The following is an 18321-nucleotide window of genomic DNA, read 5'->3' on the forward strand; positions in this document are numbered from 1 at the left end:
CCAAAGTGAAAGTACATCCCTCCCTGGTCTCCTCTCCCCCCAGATTACAGTACATCCCTCCCCCCATTGCACCCAGCCGGCCAGCCGCTATGCGATCGGGGCTGGCTGGATCAGGCAGACGCGCCCTCCAATCAGGCACTGTAGAGGCCCGACTATAAAAGATGGTACATGCATGAATCTATAACCAGCCTTTATAGCAGGGCGCACATTGGGAAGGCTTACAACAATACAAAGCACAAAAATTCCCCAGCCTCAACCTGCCAGCCAGCCTGCAACCAAACAAATAGCCCTGTCAACAATATGCGTTAAAATCAGAGGTTTTAGTTGCACAAACTTTTGGCCAAAGATATGTAGAAGCCACACTGCCACGCCAAGGCACCTCTGCAAAGTGTGGTCCTAACAGTCACTGTAGAGGCCCTCTCGCAGTAGCCTCGGAGGAGCGAGCGTGATCGTGTCAGAGAGAGGGAGCCATGGCTTCATTTAGCGGGGGTCGTGACGGCGCCCCCCCTCAGTCCTGCGCCGGTTGTTACGCCACTGCCTGGGAGTGAGTTATTCTGCTATCATGACTGATTGAATTGGTGCCAATTTGTGTGCAAGCATTTTAGTAAACAATTACATTACTCCGGTTGGGAAATGATTACTGCATAGATTAATTTGGTAACAGTTTTGTTAGCAAGGTAGGGGTGGGATAAAAGAGATGTTTTTCAGCTAAAAGAAGCATGACTTTGATGGGACTTTAATATGGGTAAATGAGTATAGTGCAGAGTCAGCATTGATCAGCAGACAGAGGGCTTGTTGTGAGGGAATGATAACTGCATTAAGAAGACAGTCAGCTTATCCACAGGATGAAGTAAAACTCACTTTATTAGCTCCATAGTAAAAACAGCATGTTCGCCACTCGTTTCGACCTGACTGGCTCTTGTTTACAGCCACTGCATAGTTCATTGCGAAAACAATTCAGTGCAGGATGGATTATTTTTTTTTTAACAGTTCTGAAAATGTGTTTATTTATCCAGTTTTGAAAAGGTTTACTGTAGAATGAAGCCATTAAAAGGAAAACCAATTTGTAATGTTGACCAGCAGAGGGAGTGAGAATCCACATGCAAAAGTATACAGTTCAACGCCATCGGCATACAGATGGTATTTGAATATAAAGCTGCTAATTAATCATCCCAGGGTGCAATGTGCAGTTGTTAATATTAAAGGACAATCTAATGATCCCCCTGCCCCACCCGTGGCACTCCAGCTGTTAGCAGAGGAAATGGATTGAAGTTGGTCAGCCCAAAAGACCTCAGAGACTAGATGAAAAGATGGTGACCAACTGTGTCACAGGCAGCAGATAGATCAAGTAGTACTTGCAGGAAGTATTCACATTTAAAAAGAAACCTGTCAAGAGAAACATGGGAGCTGCCACAGCTGACTTGTTTCTGCAGGTGCATGCCCTAGTGCTGTCATACTTACCCTTGCTTCATGACTCAAGCGGGTCTCTGACCTGGAACAGATAAGAGCATATTGGGTGTTCTGACACCTGCTATACATACATCTGTTTCAGGTCAATGAATTATAGCCCTGGAGCATGTGCTTAATGTCCTGACATAATTATTTTAGGCTGGCTATACAGCAGTAAGATTTTCCTTGGATTTGATCTGTGAGATCATCAGGATTTACCAATAACTTTGTAGAGCTTATAATTACCTAAACAGCCCCTTTAACCACTTTAGCTTGCACACCTGTACACCCCCTATGGAACAGAGCACGTTTTACATTTCTGCTATAGGCCTGTTTATTCAGCAATAACATTGTTGTTATTTAAGATAATAATGAAACTCGTATATCATTTTTAAGGACAATAATTTTGGTGATTTTTGTTTTGCAAAAAAAATGTTATACATAGAGGGGAAAAAAATAAAACAACCCCCCCCCCCCCCAAAAAAAAAAGTTTTTCTACTTTGATTACTTCAATTATAATTAGCATTACTGTAGATAAAAAAGGATATTATTTAAAAATGTGTTCTGTTTAAAATGACATTAAAATTGTGATTCTGGTACAAAGCATTTACAAAGGACATAAAGGCTCTTTTTTTCAAGTTGCTATTTTTAATGTAATATTAAAAAAAATTAACCAGTAAAACAAATAAAAAAAACAAACTTTTAAATATTAATGGTTAGAAAAAAAAAGCAAGCTAAATCAACAGGAAAACAATCACTTAGGGGTGAAGGTAAAGAAGCAATTCATTGGGGCTGATTAAGGTAAACTAAAGGTTGATAGGGGGTTAAATAGGAATTTAATAGGAAACTATTTTTTAAAAAACCTTAATTGTATACTACAGGGCACAGGCTCTTTAAACCCTGGGTTTTATGCTACCTTCAGGTCACTGGACACTAGCAAAAGGAAAAGGCAGCAGAGACAGCCCCATATAACCCATCCCTCTCCCAGCAAGCCTCAGTTTTTTGCCATTGTCCTTAGGTGATAGACATGCTCTCTTTGAGAGAGGCTTACATCATTCCTTACATTCTCCGTCTCCTGGCAGACTCTGTGGGCTCTCTCAGATCGCCAAGAGCCAGAACATCTTTGTAGCATTGGAGCATGGATTTACAATGTTTGAAGCTATCCCGTGAAGAAGACATTATCTGAAAATGTTCAAAAGGTTGGGGACACTTTTGGAGATAACATGCCTGCCCGATATGACTTACATGTCAATGACATCACGGGTAGAGAAGACTTATAGCATGTGTATTGTGTAAGAAAGTGACTGGTTAAACCTTATTGGAGCAGGAGAAGGTGGTCATAGTAGTAAGGGGAGGGTGTTCTGAGACTAAAAAAGTTACCTGTCAATGGATCACAGTCATTAAAGTAATATTAAAGTCAAACGTTTTTAAGCTATTTCAACTGCTGATGAAATCACTTATGATGGATGCTGCTCCTTGATGTTTAAAACATTGTTTCCTGTAGAATCAGCTGGTCCCCTGAGCACTGACCCTTATGTCCTGTTTTAGGGTGGCTCCTTTCGCTTAAAGGGTCCATTGGAGCCACCCGTTGTTTGTTCTAGTAAGCTGTGTGAGTGTCTCCACAAACACAAAGGCAGAGCAAGGCAAGACACTGCCCCGCTCCCGGCTCCTCCTTCCTTCTCCAAGCTAGTAGATGGATGGCTACTGGAGACTGCTTTGTCTCTTGTGAAAGATCACAAGGGACAAAGAACTGGCAGGAAGTTCAGGAAAGCTGAGCTGAGAGAGATGGAGACAGCTGTTCAGAAACATGATGATTGTAAGTGCATGGGGCAACATGTAAAGGAATACTTTTACTGGGCAATTTATATTTGTTTGATCTGGATTCATTTTTTAAAATAATTTTTAGAGTTTACTACTTTAATTCTTTTGTTGCCAGCACCATATGCTTTACAGCGCTAGCTGTGGGCCCCTGTAAACAGATTATAGCTGCTGGGAGTCAGTTTACCTGTGTAAAGCCAACTGTCGGCTTTACACTGAAAGCAATTCTGGCGGCTGGAAAGGACCAACATCACAGGTGTTGGCAGGTAGCAGGGAGAGAGACCAGTGAACTTCTGTTCGCTGATGTCTTCCCCAATGAATGAAGCCAGAAGCGACATCACTTCCGGCGTGCTGTTATAAAGTAGCTGGGAAAGCTCATCATGCACGATCTGTACTTGAGGAGCTTCTTTGTAGAGCATAGGTGACGTTGGAAGTCTAATAGACCCCTAATGTCACCTTAAAGAGAACCTGTCACCTCCAATGTCCTATTAAGTTAAGTAAAAAGCTAAAATAAGTTTACAAAATAAAGTTAAATAAAATTTTAAAATGTCCCCAAAATTTTGTTAAGTCCCCCATTCCCGCGCACGTGTACATACTAATGCAAACACCTATCGATGGCCCCATGCATTAAGATGACAATTGCACCACACAGCTTAGGTATCACCACGTGCGCCAGAGTGAGAACAATAATTCTAGGGCTAATATTCATAGTTAAAGCCAAACTGATGGCCCTGTATTTTTGCGCAGTTTCACAAGCGCACACCATTTTTAGGCTTGGCTTGTTGGATATCTATTTACTCGGCACAACCTCATCCTTTTATATTTTACAAAAAAAGTGGGAAGTATATTGTGCTTTTTGCACTAAAATTAACATAAGTGTAAGTGTTTGAAATTTTGGCCTTGATAAAGAGTTGTACTAATATCATGTGGTATACATATTTGCAACTGCCACTATTTTATTCTACAGGGTCTCTGCTTATAACATTCTGGGGGGATTAAATAATTTGCAGGCCTAAAATGTGGATTGTAACGTGTGGTAGTGAAAGGGTTAAAGAAATGGCATTAGCAGAAAACACATACAAATATTGGTAAGAAATAAGGTAAACAAACTGTACTGTGAAACTGCAGTGTATTTATACTATCTTTATTCCTGCATCATAAAAAACTTGAGTTTACCTTTATTTTTAATAACAAATGATGACGATACTATTTATTTAAATTAAAAATCATAGTTTGTAATAATACCCGTCCATGGGGGCAGCCATATTTAATGGATATCATGAAGTAGAATGGGCCGCATACCTCTAATCCTTAACAGACCTTCTGCTTCAGCCACAAACCCCAGCCAAGTCCAGGCTCCTACATAGGGCCACCACAGAAGACTTTAAATATTTTGAAACAGTTTCAAAAGTCAGTAATGGCCTTATAATCCAACATCAAAATAAAGTACAAACATAATCCATCTGTCATGCACATAATAGATGCAATTTAATATACAAAGCCTTTTCTCAAGCCTTTAGACACAATAAACACACACCCTAGTTCATATATTTTTGCTGTTCAGTGTTAAACCATCATTCAGTCATTACCAGTGTGTAAGTTTGTAAGCCAAAAAGTGACCTGATGGGAGACTACGTTGTGTTTTTTGTAGACTGCCATAATTGGGCACTGTGGCATCTCATTGCCACACTCCTCCATATAATGCTAAGCCAATCAATATCTGGTACATTGGTAACACGTATTTCCAGGGCCGGATTTCCAACAAGGCCACGGAGGCCCGGCCACAGAGCCGCAGGGAGTAGAGGGGTAGCAGGGGTGCAGAATTCCTATCGTCCGATGCCCGGGATATGCAGTTATGGGCCGGTAGTTTTTTATCTACGTTTAGCCCTGCTTCGGGCAAGCAGAGCTAACTGTAGAGCGGGGAAGCTGCAGCTCGTTTTGTATTTGTAATTAGCCTAATTGTCCATCCCTCCCTGCATCGTTCCCCCCCTCCATGCTCCTCCTCCACCTACGGCTGCCTCTCCCTGCCTCCTTACCCACTGTGGTTTTCGGGGTCCCTCACTCTTCTGGGGGACCTGGGACCATGGCAAGGTAGTTCAGGATGGAGATCGGGGAGCGGAGCCGAAAACTACAAAAATTGCTAAAAAATAAAATTTTAAAAACAGATAATAAACAAATAAAAAACCGCGACACTCTTATCCAAGCAGCTTCTTTAACTTTAGTTGGATTTTGGAATTTGTGTCTGTATTTTAATCTGAATAAAAACACTGTTTTTTGAAGGTATATGTGCCAGACCTTTTTGAAATTATACTATTTGATGGGTGGATGTGTATGTGTTGATGTGCGATTCTATTTTCCAAGCTGTTTTTAGAATGCCAGTGAAAACAATACAGTCTTAAAGGTGACTTTGCCTTTTATTGATTTTCTTGCAGCACCTTTCGAGGATGCTTCACTGTCTGATAATATGACATCTACACATCTAAGTTAAAACTGAAAATGTGGCATAGCTGCAAGTAAAAATGTAAAAACTATGTCACACATTTTGGTTACTGTTACAATGACTATTTCCTAAAAATATAAGACCGCTTCCCATTTATTGTACTCCTAACACTTTTTTTCCTTTGCATGTTCCTCGTCAGAGAGCCGGAGCGACAAAGCCAAGCGCTTGTTTAGACACTACACGGTTGGATCCTATGACAGCTTTGATGCTCCTAGGTAAGAGATTCTCACTCTTCTTTATGCTGGGTTCCATCTGTCTACAGACATCATAGCAGTGTGTTGTGTCTTCAAGGACATTTGTGAATGTGATTATGGCATGGACTGGTGCCAGGCACTTCATGGTGGTCGGTGGAAAGGAGAGAAAACTGAAAAACAAAAAGAACTTTAGGGGATTTTATGTCTTTCCTCTCACAGTAAATGGGTTCTATAGTGACGAAGAATTCAAGATATATTAAGAGACTTGTTGGGACAGATAAATAAGAGTAATAACAATTTTCTTTTAGAAATCCACACTTGGATCCCACTTAATCAGAAATTCCATATGGCCATAATGTAGGTACACTATATTGCCAAAAGTATTGGGACACCCCTCCAAATCGATAGATTCAGGTGTTCCGCAAAGTTTCCTTGCTACTAAATATTCCACGATCAACTGTTAGTGGTATTATAACAAAGTGGAAGCAACTGGGAACAACAGCAACTCAGCCACGGAGTGGTAGGCCACGTAAAATGACAGAGCGGGGTCAGCATATGCTGAAGCGCACAGTGCGCAGATGTCACCAACTGTCTGCAGCGTCAATAGCTACAGACCTCCAAACTTCGTGTGGCCTTCAGATCGGCACAACAACAGTGTGTAGAGAGCTTCATGGAATGGGTTTCCATGGCCGAGCAGCTGCATCCAAGCCTTACATCACCAAGTACAATGCAAAGCGTCGTAGGCAGTGGTGTAAAGCACGTCACCATTGGAGAGAAGATTCTCTGTCTGGCAATCCGATGGACGTGTCAGGGTTTGGCGGTTGCCAGGAGAACGGTACTTGCCTGATTGCATTGTGCCAAGTGTAATGTTTGGTGGAGGGGGCATTATGGTGTGGGGTTGTTTTTCAGGGGTTGGGCTTGACCCCTTAGTTCCAGTGAAGGGAACTCTTAAGGCATACCAAGACATTTTGGACAATTTCATGCTCCCAACTTTGTGGGAACAGTTTGGGGATGGCCCCTTGCTGTTCCAACATGACTGCGCACCAGTGCACAAAGCAAGGTCCATAAAGACATGGATGAGCGAGTTTGGGGTGATGGAATTGACTGGCCTGCACAGAGTCCTCACCTCAACCCAATAGAACACCTTTGGTATGAATTAGAGCGGAGACTGCAAGCCAGTACCTCACAAATGCGCTTCTGGAAGAATGGTCAAACATTCCCATAGACACACTCCTAAACCTTGTGGACAGAGTTGAAGCTGTTAAAGCTGTAAAGGGCGGGCCAACTCAATATTGAACCATACGGACTAAGAGTGGGATGCCAGTAAAGTTCATGTGCGTGTAAAGGCATGCGTCCCAATACTTTTGGCAATATAGTGTATATGGTCATTTATATTTAAATAAAAGGGATGATCAGCCTTCCCAACAACAGATATGATGTGACCAAATTCTTAGGCTTCTGGGATAGAAGGGAGTCTGGAGCAAGGTTTTCTTAAGGAAAACTATTTCTTCTGTTCTTGTATTGCTCTTTGTTTATCTGCCCCAGTGCAACTGTTAATTTAGCTTTTATTTAAAATTTGATTTAATGTATGCTTTAAAGGAGAACTATTGGGTTAAGGCTTTTCCCCATAGTTCTCCTTTTAAGGTTTTGAATTTATTATGTACATATTTTTCACCTTGGCTTCTCGGAGAGTTTGGAAGTAGGAAAATCTTTGATATTGACTGAGCTCCATGCAGCCACCTTCATCTGGTGCCTGGCTGTTTTCAGTGTATTCGTTCTCGTCACCAGGAAGTAGATGCTGGTAGATGCCGTGCTGGGACTTCAGTGCTGAATACAAGAGAAAATCCTAATGCACCCCTTACTATAATCTATTCACCTAACTGAACCCATAAAACTTGTCCCAAACTCCTAACCCCCCACCCGCCCCATCCTAGCACTTAACACTTCAACCTACTAGGGAAACTATAAGGTTCAATCACATCATTATATTGTTAGGGTAGCATACACATTACTGTAGACATGTGCGATTCGTTTCGTTCCGAATCGAAATTCGGACGAATTTTCGGAAATTCGGACATTCGGATGTATCTGAATTCCGAATTGCAGACATAACGAATGCAAACGAATCCGAATTTCCGAAATTCGGTAGCGGTAGTTCGAACGTTCGTTTCATATTCTATTCTTATTCGTTTCTTATTCGTTTCGTTCGTTGGAGCAAAGTGACAGAGAAGGAGAAAAATATTTTTTCCCCCTCAAATGTCACTTTGCTGCAAACGAATAAGAAACGAATAAGAATTGAATAAGAAACGAATAAGAACAGAAAATGAAACGAATGTTCGAACTACCGCTACCGAATTTCGTCCGAATCCGAATTCCGAATCCGAATTGACTTTCACACCCGAATCCCGAAAAACGAAATAACACAAATCCGAATTTAAAACGAAGCTAAACTAAACAAAATGTTTGGCAGTGCACATGTCTACATTACTGTGATGCATTGTAGCCAGGCATTGCCATTCGTTGTGATCCCAATAAAGGCTCAGGTGCAGTTTTGCCCATGCTGGGGTTCGTTGGCAGCCCATTCAAAATTAATAAGCCCCCTGCATGTCATGTTACCATGCCACGTGAGAGCTTTACACAGACAGTAATGGACAAAGTGACAGTTTCTAAGCTATACCCTGAAAATCCTGACTGAAAACACTATGCTTAACCTAAGCACCCAACCATAAGCATAACCTAGCACTAACCCCTGTAACAAAATCCTTAATTAATCCTGCATCAGGAGAAGACTGTTCCCAGTGCTTATGGTTGTATATAACACCAGTACTATATATATATAACACCACTGAGACACTGGCACAGAGAGCTATAATACAGGCTGTTTTAGCATTTTTGGCCAATTTGGTTGGGAAATGGAAGGGTTGATTAGCTTTGGGTGACCTTGATTAGCTTATTCCCCTTCCTCCCATCCTCTGTGCATCTGGCACTGGATCAGTGGTAAACTGGGTATTCATAGATAGAATTTTGTTTTTTAAAAAAACAGTTTTTGGAAAGTTTGTTCAATTTTCTTATAATGAATGGGGTCAAACTGACCATTGATTTTGACCATAGTGATGAAAAAAAATCAGAGGTAAGATTGAAATTTCTTGCTTGAACAAAATTCTAACGGTAAATATGTTTTTTGGGAAACTCCATTATTCCAAAATTGAATGTTAAAAAAAAAAAAAAAAAAATTGCACAGTCATCAAGTTTTGATAATGTTATTGAATGTTCTGATGAAAATTTTTATATAAACATTCATATGAAAATCTATGGCTGACATTAGTCACACATGGCAGAGTTTGAAATGGGGAGCACTTTACCCACTGTGTAACATCTTTGGTTCCAATAATACAATGACATTATGAGCTGAATTTGGTATTTGCATAATAGCTTACCCCAGGGGCTTTCTTGAGATAAATGAAGATATGTACAGGCAAGTCTGAATGCCTGCAAATAATACCTGTTTTTTTTCTACTTTAACCCAGATGCACCCAGATTTCTACTTTAACCCAGATGTTCTGTAGTCATTACAAGTCTGTTGCAATTGTTCTGGGTCAAATTCCCATGAATGTGCTAGAATTGTTTGAACTGTGTAAACATCAACATGGAAAGTCAATTTATTATATAAAGGGAATTTATAGTTTTCTTTAGTGTGTGTGTGTATTAAAGGAGAACTATGAGGTGAGTGCTTTTCACTCAACTCATAGTTCTAGCCGACCCATGACAATGAGACTGTCACATGTCGGCTCAGTAGATCGGGAGGTGAGCGAACACATAGCGGTGTTCGCTCACCTCTCGATCCTGTCACGGCTCTCTGCGGTGACAGGGGAGGGGCTGGATTCCCCCCGCTCCGATCCGCCAGCGCTGACTGCTGGATCGGACGGGGGAGGGGGCGGGTACAGCTGGCTCTGCCTCTAGATAGGCAGAGCCAGCTGTCAGTCACGCAGCTGGGCAGATCCCGGCACAATTGTCGGGATCCGCTTCAGCTGCGGCTTCTCAGTATACCGCGAGCTACAGCTTGCGGTATACTGAGCTTAGGGTAACGGGAGATTGCTAGTTTGTGTCCTCCCGTTACCCTAAAGAGAACTATGGGGAAAAGACTTAACCCCATAGTTCTCCTTTAATATCAATAATAAGCATATTGTTCCTAGGTATAGTTTGTAACTATATGTGGATTGTGAATGGGGGTAGCTGTATTTTCTCTACAAATGCAGGGTCTGCTTCCAGCTTTGCAGTGCGAAACAGTGTTTTTCCCCTTTCTACATTTTAATCCAATAACAAAAGAACAAAAACATGTTAAAAGTGATGGTCGCATTAAAAATTACTGTAAAGGTAAACACTGTAATTAACTCAAAATATGTTTTAACTGATAAAGCAGTCTACTTTCTGATTTTAGTCCATGGCATAGCAGCAGGGCTGGCAGTAGTAACATGCGCTACATGGTCCACAATCCTGGGGGCCTAACACTCGCCTTGATTAAATCATGCTTAAAGGAGAACTATGAGGTGAGTGATTTTCACTCAGCCTCATAGTTCGAGCTGACGGGTGACAATGAAACTGTCACACGTCGGCTCAATAGATCGGGAAGTGAGCGAACACATACCGTCGCTCGCTCACTTCTTGATCCTGTCCCTGTGGAGAGACATGACTGTCACTCACTGCTCTCTGCAGGGATTCCCCCCCCCATCCCCTGTACGATCCTCCAGTGCTGACTGGAGGAACAAACGGGGGAGGGGGCGGGTACAGCTCGCTCTGCCTCTAGATAGGCAGAACCAGCTGTCAATCACGCAGCTGGGTGGATCACAACAGTAATGTCGGGATCCGTCCAGGGTGCGGCGGTCTCAGTATATCGCGAGCTGTAGCTCGTGGTATACTGAGATTTGGGTCACGGGAGGACGCTAGTTTATGTCCTCCCGTGACCCTGAGGAGAACTATGGGGAAAAAAGCTGACCCCATAGTTCTCCTTTAAGTTTAATAAGTGAAAAGCAACATTAATGATAAGATACCGTGTTTCCCCGAAAATAAGACACTGTTATATATTTTTTGGCTCAAAAAAAAAACACACTAGGTCTTATTTTTTAAATGTACAACAATCCAAAGTTAATGCAAATCCATATCCAAATTAAATAATCCAAAATGGCCAAATTAAGAAAAGGGTGATCAGGGCAATCAGGGGAGCCTTATCTTTCCGAGAGCAATTTGCTAACCAATCGCTGGCCAGATTGAGCAAAGCGCACTTTCACTATCGATCCTAGGATTATGTATATGCTCTGGGACACTTGGGAGGGGTGCTTGTTCTGAGGAGTCAGAGGATGAAACCAGTGCATTGGGGGAGTACAAGTGACTGCACTTTCACCATTGGACAAGACACATGGCAGCACCACCAGCTCCATGGATGTGTGCCCCACCCTGTATCTTTTCCAGCCACAAAAGCTTGACCTAGTGTGCTGTGAAAGTATGGGGGTTATCTTCCCAAGCTTAGTGAACCATTTCTCCATGGTTATGTGTACCCTACTGCTGACAGTGTGGTCCAGCAACACATTACAGTAGACATACTGGTGGAGACCAGGGACAGCTATCTGGTGGCTGGGCACCTGCCACTGTGGTGTAGCATAGGCTATAACTTTGTGGAAGGGAGCTGATACCACGTGTTGAAATGGGAGCAGTGTTGCCAAGCTGGCATTTAGACACCGGTCATAGGGGTAATTTGGGGACATTTCTCGTTTCCGCTCCAGCAGCTGGAGAAGAGACACCTGCCTTGGGAAGGATGCTACTGGCAGGGTTGGATGTAGGAGAATTTTGGTTAAAATTAAGGTCTGCACTAGACTTTACTTTATATGTGCAGGGGTAGTATTCTTTTGTGTGTGTGTGGGGTTAGTGTATTTTTTTTATTTGTATTGGGGGGGGTGTATTAGGCTGCATTCTCATTTGTATGTTTAGGTGTGAACTTGTGTTTTCCTGCAGCAGGAATCTCTAATCTGGCGTGTACAATACAAGCGGCAGCTGTCACCCATTCAAGTTAATGATCAGGTGATAGCCTGCATGTAAACGCCTTCACATCGCACATAATCATATGCAATATGATTACATGCAGTTAGGAATCAATCACAATCCCTGGACGGATCGATTGTGCATCCAAGGAGAGTGTTTTCTAACCGCATGTAATCATATCACATACCATTCCATGCGGTGTGCAGGCGTTTACATGCAGCAGCTGTCACCTGATCATTGACTTGAATGGGTGACGGCTGCCACTTGTAAACACCAGATTAAGGATTCCTACTGCAGGAAAATGCAAGTTCCTGAAGCAGGAATCCCTAATCGCATATAAACTTGCAAGTATGAATGTGGCCTTATTGGGAGTATATTTGTGTCCACAGTACAATACTGGATATAGTTAAATTTTATTTTGAAGTTTGAAATTTGGCAAGCGGCCCCCAAGTGAATTGAGTTTGAAACCCCTGCCGTAAAAGGTCTGTTGGGTCTCTGAATTGTATAGGAAGGATGGTAAATAAGAATATGTAACCCAACAGGCTTCAGTCTACAGTACTTAAGCACAATATAGCACTGTATAGCAACTAACTCTCCCTATACAGACTGTTAGCAATCCAGCTCACACTGACAAATGGCAGCTAGAAACTCACCCTGTCATAGTGAGTAGGATAACACGTAACAAAGCCCCCCATCATTGGCCCTTCTTAGCCAGCTGAGCTAAGTTCAAAGGTCAGGCAGTGCATTTATGGTTACCAAAAAATTTGGTCTGGCATGTTTCCACATTAGTTCACTGGGACCGCAGATTTCTAACTCACTATTCCCTGCGAACCTATGGTAGCAGAGGATCCAAATTAATCTATTTTAAGAAGTTGCCTGGTATTCACAAGTGCATCGCGCATAGAGTAATGGACTTTGATGCAGAACAGCTCCCAAGTTGTGGCCCTCAGGTACACTAAAGGGGCATATTTTTAAAATCGTAAATCTGGCTTTCACTAAACATTCACTGGTGGTGAATCAATCACTAAAATTTAAATTATATGTACAGGAAGATTCTTTAATGACTAATTACAACCTGATTGTGCAAACATTGCACAATCTCCTTTAAAATGTATCCAAACCTGTGTAATGTGAAGGCCTACCTAAAAAAACTACACTACATCGTCTTGTACTGGGTAGAGAAAAAACCCTTTGGGGAACCATGACATTTAAGTGTTTGTAAAGTCAAAACTTTATGTTGGCTATAGTTGGGAATTGTTAAGACCCCTGTCATTTTGTTTTATGTCTATATCCCTTTAGGGAGAATTTCCCATCACTTCATGTCCTAGAGTCAGGGGCGTCCCGAGGCTGGGTGACACCCGGAGCGGTAACCAAGTGTCACCCAGCCGATACGTCACTGTGCATGTGCGCGACGTCACCATGCGCGTGCACGATGCCGTCATCGCGCACGCGCGGCAATATTCCGATACCTGCGTGCGGGAAGTTTCATACTATAAAATCCCAACCCATTTTGTGGGTTCAGGGGATCCCTTGTACGGCTTGATACAGCTGAAAAAAAACATTTGCTAGTCTTTTTCAAAATGGAGAGATCCTCAAAGATTATAAAACGTCAGACAGGAAGGAACACTCTAGATGCCAGTTTAACAGCCATAGCTTTTTATGGAGCAAATGTCAAATAAAATTAAAACAGAACCTTGATACAATTTGTTTCTGGTGTTTTTCTTCATTACATGTCAAGTTTTTAGCTGAGTGATAAAATCCTGGCAGGTCATTTAACTCTTCTAGACCCTATCCAAAACCAAAAAGTTTTGACTTTTATTCACTTTGAGGACTACTTCTCCCTCTGGGCATTAAATTGGCCCTTACCCCCTTTGGCTAAAAATCACATCAGCCTGCAGCTCTGCAGGCTGATATGAAATCATCTTACATTCATTAGCTAAACAAACATATCTTCATTTTACTTACAGTTTCTTGTTTTCTACTTACTGGTCCTCTTTGGCAAAAGTGATGTAATTGTGCCCAAGTGTTGCATCCTGGGAGGGTTGCATCAGCAGAGCATGTGAAATCTAATCTTACAAGATTTCAGGGAAAGGAATTTTCCTCCTCTGAGATGATGTGCATGGTCACATGTCCTAGTCGCATGTGCCAGAGTTCCAGAAAGTAAAGGGAGATTGATTCATCTGCCCTTAGTAAAAAATGGCCACTGAAAGAGGAATGGGGAGGAAAAGAAAAATAAGGTATGCAAAGAATAAAAAGCCGGCAATCATCTATAAGTATCTGTTTGCAAATTGCCATTACCAAACATTTCTAAAGGTGCTTTTGTTCACTTTTTGAAGATATGGGTAAAGTTCCTATTTAAGAGGCTGTGCAGAGATCATTTATTAAATCAAAACTAAATAATGTGACCATGCAGCATCTCATGCCAGCACATCATGATTAAAATTAAACATAACTAGGGCTGTAATCATATTTTACAGTTTTCTGTGTAACTAACCAAAGGAAATGTACTTGAGAAGGATGTACTCACAGCATGAGGCAACTAGCAAAGACTCCCTTAAATGGAGTCCGCAAACTTTCCGTTCTCCATGCAAAACAAGTGTTACTTATACGGTCTGTCATCCTGTTAATTTATATGCAGCTCTATATCACAAACCAAGATTCTGGTTCCATTTGTTTAATAACTTTATCTCCCATACCTTGCATTAACCTATTATAATTAATGCAAAAGATTAGTTGAACAGAGAGATTTAAAAAGAAAGCTAACATGCCCGGAAAGCCGTAGCATATGGGAGTTAGTAATAATTTGTTTAAACCACAGTGATTTCAATGGAAGGACAGTAAGGACATTATTATTATTAATATACTGCATTTATATAGTACCAACAGTTTGCTCAGCGCTTCACAATATAAGGAAGACATTAGAATTCAAGACAAGATGGTAAGGAGGGCTTACAATCTAAAAGGGAAGGGCCAATGATACATGAGGAGGTAGCTGTGTGGGGATGAATTAGCCTGATTGAGGGATCACAGATATAGTCTGTATAACGTCAGCATACACAATCTTAAAAAAAGGCAAAGGTTCCCTATTTCTTCTGCTATTCAATTACCTTTCTTTCAGGTAATCCTTCACTTGCAGACATAAGGTTATCCCCCCAGCCACCAACTACTATTTCATGTGTCACCACTTCTTGATAGAAATCCCAGTAATGCATGGAAGCAGCAAATGGTTGTTGGTGGCCTGGAGAGACTGCATTTCATTTATATGTGGGGCTCCCTGTAACAATAAGATTCTGATATCTGCATCGGGTCTCTAATTGTATTTAAATGAGTGCTACAATCACCAATCATAATTTCATATTTGTACAACATAACTCCTATGCAGTTATTTGGGTTTAAGCTTTTTGCTACAGTAAAAGGGTGCAACAGTCAGTGTTAGGCCTGCCAAGAAGTCCCACCCACCCGTCCCTCCAAAACCCGACAGTTTTCTAGCCCCCCACCCGTCCCTCCAATTTCCTGACCAGTAGTCTTGTTATTCCGGTGTCAGGTGGAGAGACAGAAGAGAATCTTGCATCCGGGATATGCAGAGACCCGATGAGCGAAGTGTAGCCAGAGCAGGACCTGCAATACAATAATAATGAAAGGAACTACTCACAGTATGGTGTCAGGCAGGGTCAGTAGCCAGTAGGGATGCACAGATACTTTTTGAGTACCAGTGCCGATACTTGGCATTTTCATGAGAACTACCAGGGTTGCAACGGTTGCAGCTGGGACCGGGCTCTGGCACTCCACCACTTTCCTGAAATCATTAGTCTGTATTGTTTTAGAAAAACTGTCACATGACAATAAACATAAATGTATCAGTACTCGTACTTGTAAGTACTCGGCAAGTACCAGTACTCATACTCGCAAAACTGGTATCTGTGCATCCCTTTATTTATATTTATAAAAACAAAATCGTACAATAAAACAGAGATGTACAAATCCCGGGAGCTCTGTGTGCTCCTTACAAATGACAGCTGCCTCCTAATTTTTGAATTTTTCTCTAGTCTAGTCTTGGAGCTCAAAAGTATCGGTACATATACTCGTACCTGTACCGAGTACTGTACTTGGTATCTGTGCAACCCTAGTAGCCAGTAATTAGAATTGCACAGTACCAAAGGAAATGGGAGCTCAGGGTCAGATTTCAGGCCGGGTCAACAACAAACCAAAAGGCAACTGGTCCAAAAGGTAATGCAGAAGAAGCAGAGTCACAGTCCAAACTATGTCAGCTGGATTGATTGGACAGTTTTCTAGCCCCTCACATTTGACTGGAAAGAGGCAGTACCAGTAACTTTGAATGCAAATAATATGTAGTCAGAAGCCTGATATTCAGTAAATGTTCAAATTGTTGAGGCTTCAATTGCCGTCTGAGGGTATGCTCCATATTTTGTCGTGGAGCCCCTAAAGCTCAAGAATACTTTTATTTTTTTGTATTCCTTTTATGTTTTTTTTTTTAATTTAAATGATAGCTGTTGAAAAAAAAATTTATGAGCAGGAAGTTGTTTTTTTTATTTTCTTTACTGCAGAAGAGACATGCTAAATCTCTCCTGCAATAAAAATCTGCTAACACTTCCCTATTCTCTGCTAACTCAGCATTATATTTTTTCTTTAGTTTACACCCATCAACATATCATCCGCCTTATTTAATAAATTCCTCCGGAAAGCCAAGTCTGTGCAGAGATGAGTTACTATATAAAACAATGATTTGTAATATGGACTAAGTTGTACATCATGCGATTGCATTTCATATATTTGTTCTTTGAAAACCTGTGCTTATTGGCTGGACTGGCTGGTCATCCCTTTCAGATCTGCTGGAACCTCAAATTACAAGCTAGGTCAAAGTAATTTTTTAGGGTAAACACGATTTAAGGCCTGGTTCACACTAAGCGTATTGTCGCAGCTGAATAAGCGCAACAAAAGGCTTCACCAAAACAAATCCCATTTATTCTTACTGGATGATGAACGAATGGATTACGTGTATGAGCCTCTTTTTGGCAGATTACACCTAGTTTTGTCCCCATAGAATCAATAGGAAATGCTTGGAAACACGCATTGCAATTGGTTTTTCTGATTTACATCAATGTGTCACAATCTGCTCATAAAAATGCACGACTTACTGCAGTGCAAAAATGTGCAGCACAAAAATGGTGTAGGTGTAAATCAGGCCTAACACAAATTTGGGATTGATCCATGCAGGGTAAAACAGGCCTGCCTTAACCCTGACTTCCCCATATGCACAACTTTTCTTCACTTCCCTGCTACCCAATTCAGCCTCCAATAAATTGTCTGATACTTCCAGGTATGGAGGGGCATGTGATTTACAACAACCACAGCGCTGAACTATAGAGAAGAGGCCAAAGCCCTGTAATTGGACCGGCTCATAGCTTATACGTTATGGATTCTCATATTAATGGAGTGGTGGGGCAGTTAGGGAAAGTGGAGTATGTGGTACTGGGAAGGAAGGATTAAGCTGAACCTGTTGCTTTGCCCTTCATGGGCAAAGCACAGATCCACTTTAAGCCTGCAGGCACACCCAAATGAAGTGGTGTTAAACGATATTTCCAGTAAAGCTCAAAGTTATTACTTTGATATAGTCAAATTTCAAGTCTACTAGCATGACCGAGTGTGGTGAGAGTTTTGCTTATGAGATACTTACTTACCTCACACAGAGGTTTTTCTGCATCTTGGCTATGTGTATGCAATGTACCACAAATGGTTGTAAAGATAAAATCAGCTAATGCTATGCAGAGAATATTGTATGTACAATGGTGCCTAGTCAGTGTCCTAGAAGTAAATGAGGAGACAATGCGTTGTTAATAACATTCAAGACTATGCCAACATTCCAAGATTGCATACAAGGAAACACATTTCTCAGTTCCAGCATTCCATAATGGGGACATGTACAGACATAATAGTTTGCTTACACACATAATAAGCGTTCACATCTAGATAATCAAACCTTTGATGTGTTCTATTTTTTGACCACTGCGTCGTTGAATAAGCTCCTTGGCTGTTTCTTCTCTGTAGTGAGGAACTGAACAGCTGGCACCAGGAGAGGTCATCAGGAAAGGAAGCGCTGTAAAGGTCACTTTACTTAATTAAATGGTTAGTCCTTGCAGTGTTTGACTTTATTAGTACATGATAGTTAAACAGTCTAACAGTTTCTTATGTCTCCAGTGACTGCCATTGCGATCTTACTGCAGTTAGGCACTTTTTTATTTTATGTTATGGAGAATACAGTACAGCAGGAGGAGTGGGAAATGTCCTGTTGTTGGATTGAGCCACCTT

General features: G+C 41.5%; 1 protein-coding gene across 1 annotated transcript in view; it reads left to right on the top strand.

The window, feature by feature from the left end:
• SHANK1 (SH3 and multiple ankyrin repeat domains 1) overlaps positions 1-18321 on the top strand; it is a gene marked incomplete at its 5' end in the record, with an annotated part of 207810 nt that overhangs the window by 59239 nt on the left and 130250 nt on the right. Inside the window, 2 exons of the mRNA XM_018571098.1 lie at positions 5907-5982; positions 11391-11400. Of these exons, the coding sequence (XP_018426600.1) occupies positions 5907-5982; positions 11391-11400 (86 nt within the window). The remainder of the gene's footprint in view (positions 1-5906; positions 5983-11390; positions 11401-18321) is intronic.

Source organism: Nanorana parkeri, unplaced genomic scaffold, assembly GCF_000935625.1.
Source record: "Nanorana parkeri isolate BGI_ZX_2015 unplaced genomic scaffold, ASM93562v1 scaffold1675, whole genome shotgun sequence".
Lineage (NCBI taxonomy): Eukaryota > Metazoa > Chordata > Amphibia > Anura > Dicroglossidae > Nanorana > Nanorana parkeri.